Below are 19,366 nucleotides of genomic sequence, written 5' to 3'. Positions count from 1 at the left end.
GTACTGATTTTCCAACCCCCAACCACAGCAGAGGAAGAGAGAAAGAGGGAGACGAAGAGAGAGCGACAGAAAGGCAATGACAGATAGACAGAGAGAGAACAAGAAGGAATAGAGACACAGTGGGAGAGAGGGTCTCTATGGAAACCTTGCTTTGTGCATCCAGAAGACACCGCCTAATGCAACACATTAAGACAACTCCGGGAGCACTGAGAAACGAGGCTGTATACTGTACGCCATTTATATATTCAAATGCCTCTCTTGGAGGGGCAGACATTTAGCTTGATAAGCTGGAGTGTCTTATCATGGGCCCCCTGTAGCTTAATGGGCTTCTAATGGCTCTGTGTGGCTACCCCATGACACCGTTCAATTTGTAGGGTTAGCCCTCTATCTGATCATGATCTGCAACGAATCCGTTCGCCTCAAATCGCAGAGTAATTTAGTTTTCATAAACACTCACTCCGAAACACTGCAAGGACCTCGGCTTTGAATGATAAAGATATTTGATAAGCGCGTTTTTACTTTATCCAAGCGTAGAGGAAATCATTCATCTGTGTGCCAGCCGAGGAATTTGCTACGAAATATAAATAAATATTTGATTATTTAATAGGTTGCATGTCAAATTTAGTGTAGACCAAATGTCAATTGCATTTTATTACTGGATGTTCTTAATCACACCAGTCAGAGTTTCGTTATACTGGCATTGAAATGTTTTAGTGAAATTGTTTATTTTAAGTAGTTTCGTCATTATCAAACAAGGGTGGTATTCCCTCGCCTGATACAACGCTTCCAACTAACCATTAACACTCACACAAACTCTGTCCAATACGTCTCCATCGCACTTGCCAAATATGCAAGCTTGAAAGCCATACACTAGTGTTTCCAGCTAAATCAAAGGCCTGCAAGTTACAACTCTGGCATGTGATGTGGTTTTGGAGTAGTTTGCGTACAATCCACAAACCGGAAACTGCCATCAAGAATCATTCTCCAAGCTGCTGCTCCTCCTCCTGATGTGGTCAAACCGTATTGAAAAGTACTAGTTTGAAAAATAAAAGCATTTGAAGGTCATATTCAAATTCATTGTGTGCGCTGTTGGAAGAGTGCTTGATACAAGATCCCTTACGTAATTCTGATCCATTTTTATGCCAGACCAAAAATACAATATGACGACAGCATGAGTTAATTAATTGAATGATTTATAATTGGATGACGTACATTGACCTGCAGCCACATGCCTCTAAATTGTAGACTCATTTTGAATACAGCCATCCATAAAATGTGTTGAAAGTTTGCCTATAAATCAGATGTCAGATTAAAGAGGAGTGTGTCAGAAAACCTGCTTCTAAACCAGCAGCACTTATAATTTTGTTTCTGATGTGGTCCCTTTGGATACTGGCTTTTGCCGAGAACTAAATGGTAGTAAAAGGAAATCATCTTTACCCCTTCATCTCAACTGACAACATCCTAATAAGGAGATGGGTTCTGATACCACGAGCAACAGACCATCAAAGCAATTTGTATGTGTCATACAAATTGAAAATAGTCCCTTTATTATCTACACCTTCACAAGCCTCATCCATGCCCCATCTGCCAAGGCCCTCAGACTGAAGCCTCCAGACCTGTGATGGATGATTCAGAGTGTGTGAGATTATACGGAGACCCGAAGAGTAGGCCACGGCTCTGCCACACTCTCAAAACCCCCGAGGGTGAGGCGTGAAGATGATCGCGATGGGGATCGCATGGCCCAGCTCTTAGTCTCCCATGTATGCGGCTGATGACACACAGCCAGTGTTAAGGACGTCAACAGGAGCGCTGTGTCGCCGCTGTGCTGTTCACGCCGACAGTGACTGTAGCCCACGCGACGTACACAGTCACGGGGGGGGAAACGTATGATTTGCCTATGTTAGGGCTGGCCCGAATGCCATTTTTCAGGCTTCGAATACTCATTGGTTTTTCCGAGCGAATATTCGAATACTCGTTCCAGAAAAAAACACCATAAAAAACAACATTAATAATCCCTATATACTCCCTGGAACCGATTTATTTTTTTGTTGAAGATTTAATAGCTTTTGAACGTTAATTAGTAGGCCTAAGTAGGTTGAAGTTCCTTAGTTTTTCCCCGCTTTTCAATTCATCCTGGAACGTGCATCTTTTCAGGGAATTTGTACAATAAATCCATAACAAATACCGAATATTGATTGTCTTATGTGTCCATATTATATCCATTATATTGACCGGGTATTCCCAAGACGCTCACGTTCTGCAGCAAGCCAGTCACAGTTGGCGCGGCGCTGTACAGCGAATGTAAACAAACAACTAAGCTAAGGTTCCCTAAGTATTACTTTTCCTCCCGAGATCCCGCTAATGTTGTGTTATAAAGTAAAGGGAAACAAGGTGGAGGTGGAGGAAGAACAATCTATTCTTCCTCCACCTCTCTCGCTTCTCTGCTTGGTGTCGCTGACGCTTATAGTTTGCCTCCCTCGCTCTGGTAACGTCACGTACGTGGAGAGAAAAAAAAAAAAAAAAACCGAAGCTCCGAATACTGATTTAAGCTTCGAATACAAATTTTCCGAACGAGTATTCGAATATTCGAATAATTCGGGCCAGCCCTCCTATGTATAGTCTGTCTAGCTGAAAGGCTTACCAAAAAGGGCTTCCTTCTATAACATCAAAGCCAGCATTGAACGGGCAGCAGTCTGAAGCAATGTAGAGCTGCTGATGGCTGATGGTGTGTACGCTTGGAAACCCATGAAGATTGATGACCTGAACTTTCTCTGAACGCTCCTGCACTGCCTCTAACTGCACACTAGGGCTGTCAACGAATATTCGAAGTTCGAATATTCGTTCGAAATGTATCAAAAAACGCGAATTCGAACGTGAAAATTTATATTCGAATGTGAAAAAACACTCCCGCGGTACAAGCGCCTCTATCTGCTTTGTGAATGAGCCTCTGTCTGTTCGCGATGTCCCTCATAATATTCGAATTCGAAAACACTCCCGCGGTACAAGTGTAACAGACTAGTATTGTGAAGAGCGAATGTATTTTATCCCCTCTGGGTTTCCGTACTTGGATATAGGTATTCCAGCTCTCACGCTGTGACTGGGTGACTTCTGATATGTACTAAGTAAACGAGACTATTTTCCCTTCCACGCTTGTGTCATTCTTGTCATATAAATATCTAAGTGCCAACGCTCGGTTACAAGCGCCTATCTGCTTTGTGAGTGAGCCTCTGTCTGTTCGCGATGTCCCTCATAATATTCGAATGTGAAAAAACACTCCCGCGGTACAAGCGCCTAACTGCTTTGTGAATGAGCCTCCGTCTGTTCGCGATGTCCCTCGTTTTAAAGTAAGGAAATGCCCAGCAGGAAGCCGCCGCCCACCAGCACTCTCAACGAGACGTATATATGTATATACATATATATATATATATATATATCCCACTAATTTGAACCATGGTTTTGTCGCATTATTGACGGCAACTGCGTAAAATAGGCAACCAGATATTCGAATAGTTCAAATTCGTGATTTTTTTCCAAACGAACATTCGAATGTCATTTTTGAGCAATTTTGACAGCCCTACTGCACACTCTGCTTACTTCACAGGCATAATTCAGAGCAGACACAAGGCTTTGTATTAACCTTGCTCATGTTCCAGTGAGTTACAAAAAGAGGCCATTATTGGGGCTGCCTTGGGTCTAGAGTTTCTCATGTATATGCTTATTGTGGAACGTTGTGCACCATCGTGCGCCCTGACATTTTGTGCCTGTTCCACAGACTCAGCGGGCAATGGACCATATTTGCTGCATCTAATCTCTGTATGCCCTTACCTTTCTCTGTGCTCCCTCTTGTTTCAGGAGAACATGAAAGTATTTACTACAGGTTTGCCTGCATTGGGATTGGATAATTTATGCTCAGGTAGAAAGTTCTACAGCCCTGTACACCAATAATCTAAGATAAGATAATTGAAAACGATAACATACAAATAATAAACGTCTATAGAAAATACATCTATATGCACATTAACGGGGTAGTGTGTAGAATTGAGTAGCATCAAGTGGAACAGACTTGATAGAAAAGGAATATAATATGCATAAGTAAGTTTTTATGAGTACGATCCTTGAAAATAAGAATTTTGCGTTTTTTGGTTACCTTACAATAAGTCCTATCCATCTACATAGGAAGCTGATCCACTTGACAAAGTAACAGCTCTACATTATTATTATTATACAATTTGTATTATTATACAAAATACAAATTGATTAAAACATAATTTTTAATCATGTCTAGAGCTGCCACTAACGATTCTATTCTCCCCAACGCACACACCCCGTCAATCGACGTAGTATGAGCCCAGATTCTACCATAAACTACTAACTTTATAATAATAATTATTTATAATAATTTATCACATTATAAAATTGCGGTTATATTTTTCAATATTTTCTTAAAAACGATACAGATGGTCTTCCCCTTGGACCATCGTGAGCCTCCGCTGATTTAAGTTTCCATACGTTGGTTCTGGCGGCGCTGTCCTGATGACACACGGCACAGCGCATGTTACAAAAAATGGAGGCTATCTTAGTTAGTAAGACGACAGGAATTTCGCCCACATGGAAGTTTTTGGGATTCAAGCCAAATGAGAAAGGTGAACCTAAAGACGTCAACCAGCCGATATGTCGGCTTTGTAAAATGATGATTCCGGTGAAGGATTCCCAGACTACAAATTTACACGCTCATTTGAGAGTGCATCATCCGGCAGATCATGAATCTTTAGCTCCACGTGCCGCGGCCTCCGCTGTTGCTACAACCTCGCAGCAGCCCTCAATCCTGGGCGCCTTTTCAAGGGGAAACAAATACAAGCGAGACAGCCTTCAATGGAAGCAGTGTACCACAGCTGTGACCCGGTACTTGTGTAAAGAAAAAGTGTCCTTCAAGACGGTGGAGAAGACCACCTTCAAAGAAATGCTGGCAACGCTGGACAAGCAATATGAGTTGCCTATGCGCAAATACTTTTCCCAAACTGCCATCCCCAATTTATGCAATGAAAGCGGAGCATCGGTTGTCAAATCGGCCGCCTTCATTGCCCTGACCACAGACATGTGGTCATCCGTGAACATGACGCCATACATGTCTCTCACAGCCCATTATATTAGCAAAGACTGGCAACTGGAGGCGAAGTGTTTGGCTACGTCCTTTGTCCCAGAAAATCCCACGAAAGATGTACTGGCAGACGCCCTCAAAGTGGGCGCTCAAGAGTGGGGCATAGAGGAAGAGAAGATATCCCAACTCACAACTGACAATGGTGCAAACATTATTGCAGCCGTCCGGGAGCTTAAATGGCCCTTGTTGAAATGCTTAGGACATAATGTGAATGTGGCCATAAACAACGCACTTGATGGAGAAAAGGATCGCACTAGTCGTGCGTTTGGGGTCTGCCGGGCAATCAACGGCGCCTTTTCTCATTGTTGGCAACGGAAACGGGAGCTGAGCAAAGCCCAGGATGAGCTACAACTCCCCAAACAAGCTTTGATTACGGTAGGATTATTAGATTTTATTATTAGGCCTATAGTAGGCTAGTGGTGTTATTATGATTAGGCAAATATTATTATGCAGGCTATTGGGCTAATCATTCTTATTTTAAAAACAGGTCTGTGCAACACGTTGGGGTTCGAAGCAGAAGATGGCAGAGAGGATACTGGAACAGGCCACAGCAATCAAGAGGGTTTTCGCGAACGACAGAAGCCGCCGTCCCCTGCCAAACCTGACGTGGCAAGATGAAGCTGTGCTGGAGGCAGTGAAAAAAAGCTCTAAAACCTCTTTCCGACCTTACGGACATACTGTCTGGCGAAGACTATGTGAAAAGTCTCTTCCTTGCTGCCCACAATGCATTTAATGAAAGACAAAGTCTTGAAGGAAGATGACAATGACGTCCGGATGACGTCCGTCATTAAAAGCGGGGTGCAGCTGGAACTAACAAGTACGATAATGAAGCGTCATTACAATTAATGCGCCTATCTGCTCTCCTCGACCCCCGCTACAAGGGCGACCATATCAATGCCGTTTCCCTCGACAGCACGAGAGTTCGATTGGAGGCAGAGATGGTGTCATTCTGCAGGACACCGGACAGGTAAGGGTCAGAGTGGAGGATGTGGAGACGGAGCAGCCAGGGGCACCTATTCCACCACCACCCCCACCTAAGATAAACAAACCTTCCCTGGGTAGCCTTTTGAGAAAGGCGAAGCAACCTGTGACACTCACTGAGGGGCAACGGGCAAAGGCAGAAGTAACAGCCTACCTGCAAGAAGATGCACTAGATGGGGACAGTGGCCCACTCGCATGGTGGAAGGCAAACGAGAACCGCTATCCGTTAATGGCCAAGATTGCGAGTAAATATCTTTGTATATGCGCTACTACCTTCTTAGCGTGTATTTCGCACTGCAGGCAATGTTGTCACGCCACTGAGGAGCTGGTTGAAGCCAGAAAAGGTGAATATGCTGGTGTACTTGTCCAGAAACCTGTAGGCTATGCACACTTTAAAATGTGTATTTATTATTAGGCTTTTAGGCATACATTGGATTATTTCGCTCCTTTGAATCCAAATTAGGTTTTCTTTTGACTGCGTTTTGCAGTCTGCAATAGGCCTAGCCAATTTTGTGCTCATTTTTATTTTATTTGCTCTGCCAGAATTATTTTTTCGTTTTAAAGCGCTACATATTATGTTTCTACCTGTGCCAGTTAACACCAATTACAATTTGCGGGGCTTTTTAAGTCGTAAAAATAGCCACCACAGCGCCATTTTTCAAAACAAATAAAGAAAATAATTATTATTAAAAAATCGCCTTCTTATTGGCAACTTGAGACGATCGACGATGGAATCCATCTATCGCCGATAGTCGATAGAATCGACTATCGGCCCATCCCTAGTATCTATCTGCCGAGACCAGATCATTGTGCAAATGTGCCTTGAACATGGTGTTGCAATTTTATTTTTCAGCCGCTGCTGAATGCATACAGGGGAAACACTGTTAACATGAAAACTACACTTGTTATTAGGGATGGGCATTTGAAGAAATTTTCTTGATCGAGCATCACTAGAGTTATCGATCAATTATCGATTAATCATTAACTTTTTTCTATGTTTTTTTTCTAATGTTTTTATCAATTAAATCTTTATTCCAACAATAATGTATGGGCCAAAATTAATACAATACAGTTAACTTGAAGACCTACAACTGTTTAACAGTTTTAAAATAATAAATACAGGCATTATAGGTTATAGGCCTATGCGGCGCTCGTAAAGTCCGAACAATGCGCCTACAGGCGCTCTTAAAGGTTTGGAAACGATTCAACAAGACTAAATCTGTAGCCTATTCCAATTACAATAAGTAGCGAACTTATCGGACAACAATAATCAAACAAAGGCAGTAGGCTAAAAGTGGGCATTAAACTGTATAACTGTTATGAAAAAAAGGGGGGGGAAAAGGCCGACATATAATGCCTGCAGCCGGCGCGCGGAAAAGGCTCGCAACAAAAAGATGAGCCACCCATTTACAAACAATTGCATGAACTAGTCTATCTAAAAGCAATACCTTATTGAACATATATAAGGCTGGACTTGTTGCTAAAATATCACAGTTTTGGCAAAATGTAACGACTCCAAGAGGCACCAAGCGGAGCGAGAGTCAACACATTAAGAAAGAAAAGAGCGACTCACATACGGTGGTGACTGTCCCTACTGTCCATAGCATACAGTAACTCCAGCCTACATATTTTTGTTTAGGAATATAAGCATGTTAACATGCTCGGGGGTCAGACGCGAACGCAGCCTTGTAACTGTCAGTCCAGCAGCAGAAAACACCCGCTCTGACGGGACCGAAGTTGCGGGGAGAGGTATTGTCGCGCTAACTTTGACAGCCTGGGGAACCTTCTTCCATTCACTTTCCACCAGTCGGCAGGGTTATATTCAATTAAATGCTTCAAGACTCACAGTATGCAACACAACGTCCTTTTGATCGATAACAATATAAATTGATCGACGCATTTCTTAACGATCAATTATCGAGCATCGATTAATTATGCCCATCCCTACTTGTTATGAGGCCGACCACAGAAAAGTGCGTCGTCTTCCGTTATTCCAAGTTGCAACATTCAAACTTTAAGCCCAGCGAATCAACACAAGGCGAATCACAAGAGAGCAGCTCAGCAAAGGCGAAATCGTGTTTGAGAAAAGTAAAAAAAAATTAAGAAAATAAATGTTGAATTAAAATATCAGTTTAGAAGCATTCTCAGTGTGGGAGTCATCTGTGACGTTGATAAATCACGTCATTGTCAAGCTTTAGATGAGACGTGGATGTCATCCAAGGACTCAAAATGAGCAGCAGACAAAATGTATTATGGGTTTTATTTGACAATGAGTGGGCACAGTAGGCCGGCTAACCACACGTCCCATTTCGCTAAGTACCGCTTGAGTCAGAGCTTGAAAAGGAAAAACTTGCACGGCCAAAAATGTATCATCCTACAAAGATCCATGACATTGACTATGGAATCAATGCACAATTGGCAGGGAGGGCTAATGGAAAACTTGCAGGAGCTCACGGACACCCAGACAACAGAGGTGGGGAGAATTAAACAGAAATGGAATAAGCAAATGATAGCAAGTCATCTCCAATCCCGAACAGTCTCAAGGTAATAACTTCTCCCTCCCTCCCTCCCTCTGCCGATGACAACTCCCTCTCTGACTCAGACCAATAGATCATACACAACACAACGTCATTAACCAGCAGGGGGGGGGGGGGGGGGGGGGAGGGAGGAAGGGGAAGAAAGGGAAGTAAAGAATCGGATGTCCTTGTCGCTTCCTTCACTGAAAAGGTCAAGGGGTCGGCTAAGGAGAGGGGTCAACCACTACTGCAAATTCTCTTCACCGACACACACACACACACACACACACACACACACACACACACACACACACACACACACACACACACACACACACACACACACACACACACACACACACACACACACACACACACACACACACACACACACACACACACACCCACACCCACACCCACACCCACCCACCCCTCCCTGCCATAAAAGCCCTTTGCTACAATTAGCTCTGCCCAAGACTAAGCCCTGGATAAAGGTTTAGGAATTTCATATGTGATATTGTCTAGGTACCGTGGGACGGAGAATTTTATTTATTTATGGGAGCATCTGGATTCTTTGCTTACAGGTTACTTGTATCGCCGGGTTGACTCAAAACACGTATTTCTTTAAAGAAATGACGACGCAAGTCTGAAGCGTCAGTTTAAACATTAATGGTACCGTCCGACAGAGGGAGTAAGTGTGTTCGCTTATAGTTGACTAGCTTCTGTCCAGCTGCGTCTGTCTAGCTTGCTAATATTTGGTTATATTTCTCTATCGTTTCTATCATTATTTTCCATCATTCTGACCCTGCTTGACGTCGAAAGAGGTGATCTTTTGAAAGAAAAGCAAATCTCAAACAAGTTAAAAGAGTCTTTAGCGTGCGGATATGTGAGGCTTGTTCTGGACAGCTGTTGATTTTGATGTTGACGTCCCAGAGAGGGTTGGGCATCTCAGCGTAACGCTACGGTGTGGGTGGATGCATCGGGCTCCGTCGGAGCAGCGGTTTATTCTGCTATCTGCGTGAGGGTTAAGCTCAGTATCATCCCACGGTGTGTGGCTCCTTTCATATACCACATCACTGTTGTATGTTGTCAGCAAAAAAAAAAGCGAAAGGTCGTTGTAAATTCATATTCAAGACAAGTAACCCAAGTAACAATAACAAAATAGGGTGCTTATTCACTGCGGGGAATAGGATCAACCGTCAGTAGACTTCTTTGAAAATATGTATTTTAACACTTTCGGGAAACACACACAAAGACACACACAGACACAAACACGGTAACCCAACCCCTCTCTGACGCCATATCTGCCTTTCAGAGCTCAACAAATCTCTCATTACACTGCTGTCAGGAAGAGGCTTCTTCACAGCCCTGCTTTCCCATGCACAAATAGGCAGTAGCTGAAAGGTTAATGAAACCCACAGCAATGCAAATCCCAGACAGCACCAAAACAACACTGCAATCCACGGTCAACAACTGTTCTGCCCGACCTGAAATACGCACCTCAAGCAAACGTGGAGACATCATTTTTAAGGGTTATATGTGTACACGTCGCTTATGATAAAAGCGACTGCTAAATGCCCCAAATGTAAATACACTTCTGTTATTTTACCCGCATTTGAGAGCAGACATTTTATTATACAACAAGTAGTTAAAAGATATCTTGTCTCTGTGATAAAGTCAGCAGAAGTGCCAGAACACCAGATTTTATCAAGCATAGATAAAGACCATTTAAATATTATGAACTTGATACCAAAGTGGTCTTTTGTTGCGTTTGTTGTGTAACTGGGTTGTACTTGTAATGCGGTTCTATAACAACTATACGGCACCTGTACAGTTGGAACCCCAATGTACAGGAGTATATCAAACCACAGACGCAGTATTGTGGTCGATATCACATCGCCACATTCTTCCAAACACACAACCTCACAATGGGTAACCAGGTAACCACAGGGGAACGAAGCAAGGTAACCGAATTCCACAGGAATGGCCGCCTCACAGGCCAGCCAACAAAACAAGCCAAATCGGATTTTGTGCGGAACAAAGCCTTCCTCAACCTGGGGTTTTTCCACTGTAAAAAAGAAAAGAAAAAAAACACGGAAAAAAACAGGCTAGAAAGGCCAGTTTAATGGGGCCAGAGCTAATATTAGCAGGTCTTATCTTAACAGGTCCACAGGTCCACACGCACACTTAGGCCCGACTCACTGATGACCATCACAGCGACAGACATGTCAGGACTTCTCCGTCTGACACCAGGGGAGATCGGATCATAGCCACTTAATCATAGAGAGCATCCAGACTTCCTCAGCATCCAACAACACAGTACCCGGTGCTGGGCGGTCTGGACAAATGCATTATTGTCTTGATGAACCGAGTACTACTCGGGGGCAAAGGGAACAACCCCACACACCTGGGATTATGAGCTCTCAGGGCCGGCTAAAGGCATAGGCCATACAGGCAGTCGCCTCGGGAGCGCCACCTTCTGGTGGGTATTTGTGCTTTGAAACCATTAAGACCAAATTAATGCATCAGTTGAATGTTTTTTATACTGTACTGTATATTTCACTATTGATATTTTATTTGGGGATAGTTAGGTAGCAGGTTGCTGTCTCTCCAGTTGTGCTTAGTCGTTTTTTTGCCTGGTTCTCTATTGTATAGGCCCAAATGCATTTCATCGTTTAGAATACATCTTAATGCATCTTTAGACAACGGTAGAACGTCAATACGTTGCCGCTTTACAAGTTCCATAATGTATTGTTGAAAATTATAGATCATCAAGCCAGCAAAAGTGTGTCAACAATTATTATTTGAATCTACCATGGATGGAAAATCTGTGCTTGTTTTGTTTTGGAACCAGCAAGCAGCTAATGGTTTTAGATTTCCCCTGCTGATTTCATCCTGGCTCGAGTAAGCCACCGCACTGCCCAGACAATATGTCACACTGGAAGCATTTGGACAGCCACATTACCTGTAAGTACTCCCGAACCAGCGTGTATGCGACGCAAATTAAAATTTCCTTGAAATCATGTACGAACATCGTTGTGAGTCAAATCAAAGTGATACACCGTAGAAGCAAATACAGCTGCTGACTCAATAAAATGGTTCCCCATTATCTTGGCCCAATGGACACTTTCTAAGTCACCACTATTATGGATGCTGCTCATAAGCACGACACATCCTGAGTCTTTATTGGCCATGTCCACGGTACACCGGATGAATGTATGAGCTATTTATTTTCTCAGAGTTTGGCATTCAGCAAAAACTTCAAACGTCATTTTCCACCACTGAAAACAGTTTCCAACGGTTATTGAAATGGAAAAGGCTGGGTTCATAAATTGTGCAACGCCGCGGTATACACAATCAAATCTTACATCTCTGAAAATGATGACATAATCGTGATTCAGACCAGCCTAGCCGGTTAAAGTGGCATAACGGAAAAACTCTTTGCACAAATATATTGTTTTCACATTTATCCATTGTGGTGTGGACACGGCCTCAAGGATGAATCAAACCTCAGCATAAAGCAGGGCTCTAAAGTGCGACCAATTTGGTCGCACATGCGACCTAATTTCTCAATGGTGCGACTAAAAAAAATCAGAGGTCGCACCGGTGCAACCAGCTGTTCAAAAAGAAAAAACCTCCAAGATAACCACCATTGCATGTCTTCGTGATATTATATATACAAATATTATATTATATACTATTATATTATATATAGAGCTCCGGGAGTCGCAAACGGTAACATTCACTTTATCCTCCATGCTGCAGTTCACCCCGGACTGAACTTGACGGTTGAACGCTGATTGGCTGTTACGTTACACATGTGACTCAGTGGCCACGCTGTTGAACGCGGATTGGCTGTCATCACGCGAAATTTGCGTCAAAGTTCAAATATTTCAACTCGAGCGAATTTGTTGCACCACAAATCCTCGTGAACGCGCTCGCCTGTGCACGCTGCACGGCGAAAGTGTTGCGCGATAAATCAAAACTTTCGCCGGTTTTCTCTCGCAAAAAATTCGCCCGATACGCGTCTATACGTTCACTTTGTATGGGATCCTGTCGCCCCGTCGGGTTTGGTGTGAACACACAGTTTAGACAGAGAGAGTGGATGTGGAGGAGGGTGACCAGACATCCCCGTTTTGGGTGACCTGTCCCCGGTCAAAGTCCCCGCTCATAAATGGTATGTTGTGTATGAACTTATTTATCGTGTGTGTGTGTGTGGTAACGTTAAAGTAAGTTGTTTATCTGAACTGAAGACCTAACGTAACGTTATAAAAGTCAGTGGACGTTAACATTATGAAAATGTTTTCATATCTGTCATTAGTGACGCTGTAACGTTAACGTTAGCATGAGATTACCAGATGATGACATTGTATGTGGCTCTGTTTTGGAAGAGGGGGAGGTGGAAGACTGCTTTGGTAACATATGATTTTCCTGTAGGCATAGGAACATGAGACTGTTAAAAATAATAAATAAATTAATAATAAATCAATGGTTGATAGTTGTGTGTGTTAGGCTAACTTCTGTATTTTGTGTCGGGCTGTGTGGGTAACTAATGACTGTAGTAGTTATAAATGCAGACCATCTGATTAGCTGATGCCCTGAGTCATGTAGCCTATAATATTAATATACTCATATGTTTTGACTTGGTCATTATTATTAATTACATCTTGATGATATTTATTTATGATAATATTTAATGATTTTTCACAGCGTGTTTCACGGCATGTGACTGCAATTGAGGATAGTCCATAAGACATAGAGCCATGAGATGTTCAGTTTGAAGTTTCAGTTTAAAACACTTGCACTTTTAATTTAGATTTTCTTTTTATTTCATTTATCTTGAGATGTTTTTAGTTAGATTTCAGCTCAGTGAAGCACTTTAAGCACCAACATTTTTCAGTGAAATTACCTTTCTTGTGCAAACATTCAAATAAAGAACTTTATGTTGACCAGATTCTTAGTTCATTTACAAGTCAATAATGCCCATATGGGCAGCTATTTAAAAAACATGAACCTGTGAAACTGCAGTGTTGAATGCGATAGGTCGAAAATTTGGGTGCACCTAACATTTGCGCTGGTGCACCTAAAAAAAAAAGTTAGGCGCACCAGTGCAACCAGTGAAAAAAGTTAGTTTAGAGCCCTGGCATAAAGGCCTACGGTGCCATTTCCTGAAGGCATGCTTCTGCATCAGTCCCTCTTCCCTTGTTCGGTGACATTTGGTGAACGCAATGAAGTGGAGTTGATGCTAAAGATGATATCATCAACAAACCAGAAAATGAAGCAGAAAAAAGGAAGCGGGACGTCCATCACCCCAACATGACGTTACACTTTTTGGCACGCAAGAAGCCTACAACGTCGGCTACCGTTGCGCAGGCCAGAGACGTCGAGTGGTGGTGTCTCTTCATTTAGAAATCGAGACAGAGGACGAGAGCGATTGAGAGAGGCGGAGGCCGTACCTGTTGAGGGCCCTCTCCGTTTACCATGGCAGGCGGTGGTGGGGACCCCATCAGGGGGTGATCAGGGCTGAGAAGCTGGCCGGACTCCAGAGGTGGGGTATGGTCTGCCATGCCTCCCTCATTCACACCACCGAGCAGGAACTCCTGGAACACAGGTACACGGGTTAGCACTAGGAATATAAATGGTGTATTATCTGCCAATAGTCGACTTCCATCCACTTTGTTCTTTAAATCCCATAAAATATGAAATCGCACTGTATTATCGAATATTTGTATTTAAAGAATCCTAATAGTTATCGTATAAGCTCAGTTTTATAACTTATTGTGAGGTCCCTTCTGATTCCCTTCTCTTTTACAAATTGTAGAAACTACTTGTTCAAAGGGGATTAAGTATTAAATACAGAGAGGTGCATGTATTATGTACCTAACAGTCATACAGCATCTACGGCTCTCCTAAATACTACTGTTGTATGTGAAACATACAATATTAGCAATAATAAGTACATTCACTTATTTCAAGTAATTTTCAGCTTGCAGCTTCTGCCTGAATAAATGCAGATACTGCATTGCAATCCATATAAATTGCACAAATAATTTACAAAAAAATAGAAATTGTATCCTGTACATCTGCATGGTGCATGCAGACTTCCCACTTATTTATTGGAAAAATTGCAACAACGTATGCATTAGGGATGTGCATTTTTGGCAAAAATTCTATTCGATATTCGCTGAGAAGTATTCGAATAATATTCGAAATACAGTCAATCAAGAACGGCCTACGCACGCACCTCGTATACACACCCACACAATGACACAGGGGGAGGCTTTTATGATTTGTAGGAAATCAATCTGTTTATTTCAACAACTGCGCCATCAACCTTCAACATCAAAATAATTTCAACGTGGGCTTAGGTATAGGCCTACATGCGCTAAAGCCTGCATGACGGTGAAATAGACACATCTTTAGCATATGGAAACTATGGTCAAAAAAATAACTTCACATGGTGTGTCTTTTCACAATTTATTTGTTACCAGCATTCGTAGTGTTGATCAGCAGAAAAATAGTCAGCCAAAGAGGTTGACGTCGCTTAGCAACCGAGGACGCCGGGGTTGATAAGTTACCGGACTACTTGCGGAGTGCTACGACAGAAAAAAAAAAAGTCTAAAAAGTATTCACCACCGGAAGTTGTGAAGGCCCATGCAAGTAAACGGAGCGTTCAACAGCATTGAGAAGAACCGTGTCATAAATGACGATAAGTCACATTCATTAATCAATTTTCTACCCGACTCCGACTATTCGACGATCGTTGCCCATCCCTATTATGGATGATCGGTGGAACTCATGATGCATTCAAAAAAAACTGTTGGGGGAGAATGGGTATTTTAACCTAACAGATATTTGTTTGCAATGGCTGTAATTAGTTTTGCTGATTCTTAGGCCACTGGGAACCCTGATATAACTCTCTAAGCCGCAGAGAGAATATAACGATCAATTTAATTACAGACAGAATAATCATAGATCAATGTGGATCTATTGGTATTGGCTAGGACATTAGTCAAGCTAATGGAGGCAAGTACAGTATATAGTCTATCTGTAACCATGACCACATCTCTGTGGAGTGCAAAGCTATAGTCAAATATAACAGCCAGTGCAAAATAATGTATCTTTCATTTTGGAATGGAATGCGAGTTGTCAAGGGGAAATAATCTCGTCCAATGCGGTTTGCCATGTGTTTTGTTTTCTTGCACATGCTGGCACTTTGTGATTTTGTATGGCATGATGGGAAATTAAGGATATTACATAGTGCATAAATTCCCGGGTAAAATCCATTTGGCATTAGTGCTCCTGCTACAGATGTTTTTCCCTGGGCATCATTTTATGAGTTACGCAACTTCTGTCGTAGGGCCATTTAAACCTGCAACCGAGACGGTTTCTGGTGAAGCAGGAAGTAGTAGGCTACACTCTGTGCTATACTCTGTACTGTTTGAAATGGTTTATATTCACTAATTAATGGGCCACCCAGAAAAACATGTGCCAAGCTCCTTTATTATGTGTTGTTAAAGTGTACAATTTGAAAATCGTTAGCATCTAGCTATGCACAACAACATTTGCTGTGCTGTGTAGTGGTTTGGTTTTATTATTAACAGCACCCGTCTACGTTATGGGATCAGGTGGACCCAGTGCACTAAATGCTCCAGTTTGACATAGGAACTCATACTGAGTTCAACAGTTCAGTCTATGTTTCTGACTAATCAATCGCCATCCCCAAAGCAATGCATCAACAGACGGAGATGAGCTGATGTTATACCGCCTGAAGAAATGAGGTGTGGGAGAAGACGAATGACCCCGCTCCATAGATGATTGGTTCAGCCATTCATCTCACTTAAAAAGAGAGGCAGAGGGAAATAAAGAGGCTACAGGCGGTGAGCTGAAGGCATGGTGTTGATTGTTTTACACTATTGGGAGCGACAGGGCCTGCAGGAGGAGAGGAACGTGGCTGGGTGGAAATGGACTAAACTCAGAATGATAGTGAAGAAAATGTCATCCGGCCCTTTCTCAAGCAGCAGCAGAAGCAGCAGCAGAAGCAGCTCCCCGTGTAGGGCCCCATGACGGGATCGGTGTATGGGTCTAACGCCACGGCCCAAAGATGGACATTAAACGGCTGGGTGAATACATCAGCCCCCATGACCACAGTCTCTTCAGAGATCTATGATGAGGTTACTTTGAAAACCGAGAGGGAGGGACAGAGAGAGAGAGAGAGAGAGAGAGAGAATGATGCAAGAGAGGAAGAGAGAGACAGAGAGAAAGAACGGAGACAGATTGATCGACACCGGAGAGACCAAGTGCGCGAGAGCGATGGAAGAGAAATACAGAGCAAGAAAGAGGCAGTGACATACAGAGAAGGCGATAGAGGGAGGGCAGTGAGCGAGGGAGAAATGGCACACGTGTCTTTGAGGTAATTAGGAGGTAGCGCATGCGCTCCGGAGTCAGGCTGTGATCTGGCTTATCTGCTAGCTTTAGCCACTCCCCTCTTTGGGCTTAGACAAAGTCAGTTTACAGCACGGTGGTCAATGAACTGGACTGAAGTGCAGTTAGCGAGGGGGAGCACAGTGGGAGATTAGCATGGTGTTTTATGATGCATTTGGAGGAGGCCAGTGGAGCAGAGCTCTTCTCTTGGCATTACCTTAAGGCCCATGGAGACAGCCAGTCACTAAACAGCTCACTTTAATCACAAAACAATACTGCCATTCATCTCGGGCCAAGTGGTTTAGGATATGGAAAAGAGTTGCTCGAGAGAAACAGGTGTTAGTTGGGACACACTGTTGTAGAATTAACAACGCAGGTGCTCTTGTTAAGAAAAACAAGTGGGTCTGGTGCGAAACCATGTAATACGGGCCAATTCTTTACAGGATGATATACACATTCGTTTCGGAGATAAACATGCATTCTGAGATACAGCTGAGTTTACTGTAATTCTTTACAACAAAGAGGAGTCTCACGGGTGTTTAGTAACGTATCGGGTTACTGAACACCTTGGAATTTCTACTCAAATTCCCATGATATTATCAAAGCTGTTACCAAAATATCCATCATTAACATTTGGTAAATTCAAAGTCATTAGTGAACAAATAATATTTTTGGTATACTCACATGTGGCTGAAGGAACAAACTTCCATAAAAATCCTTATTCATTGAAGCTAAATAAGTTGAATTGTTTTGCTCTATGTGGAGTATTAAAATACAGCACCTCTCACTGCGCAGCGAATTTGTATGTGACTAAAAGTGCAAATGACAACATGAAACACAGATGTTTTTCGGTTTTGGTGTGAAGGGGAATTACCAGAGATTTAGAAATGATGATGGTAAATGACACTTTGTTCTCTTTTTTTACCCAGGTAATAAATATATATTGTCTTTAGTGTCACCAACTATTCTAGTGTTTTAAGTAAAACTTATCTGTTTCAAAAAGGGCTTATCCATCAAGTGTCCAAAGATGATATTACAATACACTTAGGTTTATATATATATGCATTATTAAAAATGATCATGAAAACAATTTTGTTATTTTGACAGTGATTGTCACTTCAATCTGTCTTCATGGTTATTAGTCTTTCATGTAGTCGTATAAAATAATTACACATAAGAAGCACGACACAAGAAAATGGCCAGCTCCGACAATGAACTAATTATAATGTCCTCAACCGTCTACCAGTCTTGACAGCCATCTGATATCTTGCGTTTCAAATATTTACTCTGCAGGTGTGTGTTTAAGCCACCCAGAGTTTGAATCCAGCCAACATGCAGAGCAAGGTAGAAAATGTACTAAAATAACCAGGAAGAAAGTTTGCAGCAGGCTAGATTAAGTATTGTTTATTGTATAGCCTGTCCACAACAGTCACCATAATTTGATGGAATAAATTATTCTTGAACATACAATTCTTAATCAGATTTTATTTAATGACGATACACTGGCCAATACTGCACATTGGGCCTTCTTCTTTAGACAAATCTGCGTTTGTCTTGTAAGAGCAACTTTCTGTCAATTAAGTGTAAAGTTTTCAATCACTTCTTAACACTTTCAACAACGGAATGCTTGACATATATTGACGGATAAGACTCTACCTTTAACCTGTCATGAATAGGGCACTCAATGGAAGGAATTAAGACAAAAATGTCGCTTACGGTTTGGAATGTAATAGGAATTCAACAAAGATAATAATAATAATAATAATAATAATAATAATAATAATAATAATAATAATACATAAGATAAATAGATTTACATATAAGAATATATGGATATAAAACACATATAAAACACAACAAACATACGGAAAATATATCCCTATTAAAAATGAAATAGAGTGGTTGATAAAGGTAAACATTATAGACAGCTGGTAGAGCTATGTAGAGTGTACATAGCAGTGAGCTGTGTACTTACTCAGTCTGCAGCGCTCCTCACTGGCTCTCACAAAGGGCAGGAACCGAGGACACTTTATCCCAGAAAGAGTGATCGGTAGTGGGGTTTAAGGAGTGACTTGTTTAGCACAACCTGAGAGGGATAGCCTAACCTAAACACCACAGAAGGCTAAATGTCACATGCTAAAGCTAACCCGCTAATGCTAAGATGAGCTTCTTCTTCCTCTTCACGACGTCGCACACTCTCATCAGATAGATAGACCGACCCCCCTGAAAAAGATATAACAACCTCGACTAAAGCCAGCGAAAGTAATGCCTCTAGTGACCGAGTGGG

At 42.2% G+C, this 19,366-nt stretch overlaps 1 protein-coding gene across 2 annotated transcripts in view; it reads right to left on the bottom strand.

Moving 5' to 3' along the window:
* Positions 1–19,195, bottom strand: part of fndc3a (fibronectin type III domain containing 3A) — a 74,813-nt gene extending 55,618 nt beyond the window's left edge. Inside the window, exons 1-2 of one of the 2 annotated variants that reach the window (XM_060075356.1) lie at positions 19,055–19,195; positions 14,112–14,255 (exon numbers count right to left, since the gene is read on the bottom strand). In XM_060075356.1, the coding sequence (XP_059931339.1) occupies positions 14,112–14,222 (111 nt within the window). In that variant the 5' untranslated portion in view covers positions 14,223–14,255; positions 19,055–19,195. Of the gene's footprint in view, positions 1–14,111; positions 14,256–17,763; positions 18,785–19,054 lie in introns of those variants that run through there. The other variant, XM_060075355.1, reaches the window with a different exon arrangement.
* Positions 19,196–19,366: the final 171 nt, after the last annotated feature.

The sequence above is a fragment of the Gadus macrocephalus genome, chromosome 16, assembly GCF_031168955.1.
Source record: "Gadus macrocephalus chromosome 16, ASM3116895v1".
Classification (NCBI taxonomy): Eukaryota; Metazoa; Chordata; class Actinopteri; order Gadiformes; family Gadidae; genus Gadus; species Gadus macrocephalus.
Note: the sequence above shows the minus strand (reverse complement) of the source record. Positions and strands in the feature narration are given on the sequence as shown.